Genomic DNA, 3258 nt, shown 5'->3' with positions numbered 1-3258 from the left:
AATTTTTAACCCAAAAAGAGACATTTTCAACAAAACAGTTCAATTTTTAACCATAAAAGATTAAATTTCTATAACAAACAAAAAATTTTAAACCGTAATAACTAAACAAGATTTGAGTTGAATTTTAAGGAATTTTCTACCAAATTAGGTGAGATTTCAGTCCGAAATCAGGAATTTTCGAACAAAAACGAAGACATTTCAAAAAAAAAATGAATCTTTAAACCAAAAAAGACGATTTAAAAAAAAATAGTTTAATAGTACACAAAAAAGAGATTTAATTTTAAGCTTAACCACAAAAGATTAAATTTCTATGAAAAATAAATAAATTTCTAAATCATAATAACCAAAATAAATACGAATTTTCAACAACAACAAAATTCTACCGTAATGGGTGAGTTTTCAACCCAAAAAGAGGAATTTTCAACCAAATAAAAATAAAATTTTCACCAAAAAAGAATTAAAAAAAAAAGTTAAATATTAAAATAAATATATATTTCAATTGAATTTTCCAGAAAGAAGTACATTTTCTACTAAGTTCGTTGAATTTTCAACTCCAAAAGGAAAATTTTCAACAAAACGGTTGAATTTTAATCATAAAAGATTAAACTTCTACTTTTTAACGAGATCAGATTCGAGTTAAATTTCTAACAAAGAAATATAAATTTTAAACAACAAAAATAATTTTCTACCATAATAGGTGATTTTTCAGCCCAAAATGGGGAATTTTCAACAAAATAGTTGAATTTTCAACCAAAAATGATGAAATCTCTGCCAAATAAAAATAAAATTTTTAACCAAAAAGCACTTTAAATTTTCAACCAAACAGTTGTATTTTAATCAAAAAAAGGAATTTCTACCAAAAGTATCAAGTCCTACCCAAAAATTAAAAAGTAACATTTGCAGTTAAAATAAAATTCCACTAAAATTCAGTTTTTTTTCTGAGTACCAGGTTTCCACGGAGCTACGGTCACCCTGTGAAAAAATTCCAATTTTCGATAATCAATTGTAAATTATTGATATACCTGTCCATGATTTTGTACTCTATGTTGAGCTTTCGAAGAACCTCGGTTGTTCTTAATTCAGCAGCTTTATTCCTGTAATGACTCGTGAGCATGGCCTCGTAATCCGAACCTCTTTCCTTTAACTTGAGCCTCAAGAGAGACTCATCGAGGTCAGGCTCTCGCATTTTTTCAAACTGATATCGCGATATCTTCGTCAAGACGAGAACCCTCTTTGGCACAAAACTTGTAGACTCTTTCCTCGAAAATATCTTCATGCTGCTTAAATTGGACCGCACCTTCTCAGAGAAAGAAGGACTGAGGAACAGTAAGACCTGAAGAGATCCTAAAAAAATCAGTTATTTATTAACGTGTATTCGAAAAATTTGCAAGTCACATTAATATCTTACTTTTGAATTCCCTTCTTATCACTTCCGATTTTCTATGCAATATTTGCATTATTGAACCTAAATTTAATTTCACAATAACTATAAATATGCTAATCTCCCACTATCACAACAACAAAAAACTTAAGAAAAAAGAATTTTCTAAAAATTATTTATCCTGATTTTTTGTGCTACACATATTTTGATTTTTCATGTGCAAAAACGAAAATTTGCTATTTTTATTACACGGACATAAATTTTGTTCCCAATGTATGTGTGCAACTTTACTAATATTTTAAAAAAAGGGAAAAATCGAATTTCCTAAAAAAATTTGAAGTTCTTAAATCTATTTGAAATAATTAAAACATTTTAAGATTGTATTTAGTTATTTAAAAAACAATGTTGACCTTGAATTAAGTTATTTGTATCATTAATGCACTTCGGGAATGAACACGGAAATTTATTATTTTCTTCACAATTCAACAATGTGGTTAAAAAAAATCAATCTTTTTGACTGACAATTCAACTGTTTTATAGAAAATTTGTCTTCTTCGAAAGAAATTAAATTTTTTAGCAATAAATATAATTATTCCATTTTTGGTTGAAAATTTATATTTTTTAGTTGAAAATCAGTTTATTTCAAAATTATTTTTTTAACTGCAAATATAACTATCCTCAGAAAAAGAGATATTTCGGGTTCCAATTGTGAACAAAATTATGAATTCGTAGTTTTGTATACGATTTTCACCCGAAATATCTCTTTTATTATATTAAAGCATTGTAAAAGCATTGAGTCTATTACAAATATTTTATTTTTGGTTGAAACCATGTCTTTTTTAGTTAAAAATCCATGGATTTTGTTTCAAGATTTTCTTTTTTTTTTAGAAAATTAATTTTTATTGTTGAAAAATCACCTTTTTGGTCAAAAATTCAACTAAGTAATTCATTTCTTTGCTTTAAAATTTAATTATTTGGTTAAAAATTCATTTATTTGATTCGAAATTTAACTACGTATTTTGTTGAAAATTCATTTTTTATGGTTAAAAATTAATTCCTTATAATTAAAAATTATTCTCTTAACTGCAAATATAATTATTCTATTTTCGGTTAAAAAATTTATATTTTCAGCTGAAAATTCATGTATTTTGTTAAACATTAATTTCTTAGGCTAAACATTGATTTTTCAACTTTTTGGATTTAAAACGTATATATTTTAGTTGGAAAATCATGGATTTTTTTTAATATTTGTCTTTTTTGGTAAAAAATTAATCATTACAGTTGAAAGTTCATTTTTTTTCGACAGTTCAACTATTTGGTTCGAAATTATTTTTCTATTTTAGACTCATCATTATACTTGAAAATTAATTTGGATTATTAAAAAATTAACTATTTTTAAAAATTATTTTCTGGTAGAATATTATTCTACTTGGTAAAAAATTAATCTCTGTGGTTGACAGTTAATTTCTTTGATCGAAAATAGAAATATTTTGTTAAAAATTAATTTTTTCACTGCAAATATAAATATTTCATTTTTAGTTGAAAATTTATCTTTTTCTAGTTGAAAATTCGTATTTTTGCTAAAAAATTATTCTTCTTGGTTGAAAGATAATTTTCGTGGTTAAAAATTCATTTCTTTAGTTAAAAATGAACTAATTTGTAGAAAATTTAGTATTTATTTCGTTAAGAATTATCATTATTTTTTTTGAAAATTTCTCTTTTTAGTCAAATATTATTTTCGTTGGTTAAAAAACAAATTATTGTATTAAAAATCTTCTGTCGTAAAATATTAATCTTTTGGTGAAAAATTAATTTTTTTTTGGTTGAAAATTTAACTATTTTGTTCAAAATTAATGTTTTAACTGCTTATATAAATA

The 3258-nt window shown here is 24.1% G+C and overlaps 1 protein-coding gene across 1 annotated transcript in view; it reads right to left on the bottom strand.

The window, feature by feature from the left end:
• LOC117175283 (NAD kinase 2, mitochondrial-like) overlaps nucleotides 1-1478 on the bottom strand; it is a 9420-nt gene extending 7942 nt beyond the window's left edge. Inside the window, exons 1-3 of the mRNA XM_033364993.1 lie at nucleotides 1409-1478; nucleotides 1023-1344; nucleotides 966-972 (exon numbers count right to left, since the gene is read on the bottom strand). Coding sequence (XP_033220884.1) covers nucleotides 966-972; nucleotides 1023-1344; nucleotides 1409-1457 — 378 coding nt within the window. The 5' untranslated portion in view covers nucleotides 1458-1478. The remainder of the gene's footprint in view (nucleotides 1-965; nucleotides 973-1022; nucleotides 1345-1408) is intronic.
• Between the last annotated feature and the right edge of the window lie 1780 nt (nucleotides 1479-3258).

Source organism: Belonocnema kinseyi, chromosome 6 (assembly GCF_010883055.1).
Source record: "Belonocnema kinseyi isolate 2016_QV_RU_SX_M_011 chromosome 6, B_treatae_v1, whole genome shotgun sequence".
NCBI lineage: Eukaryota > Metazoa > Arthropoda > Insecta > Hymenoptera > Cynipidae > Belonocnema > Belonocnema kinseyi.
This window is presented reverse-complemented; position numbering and strand designations above follow the sequence as displayed.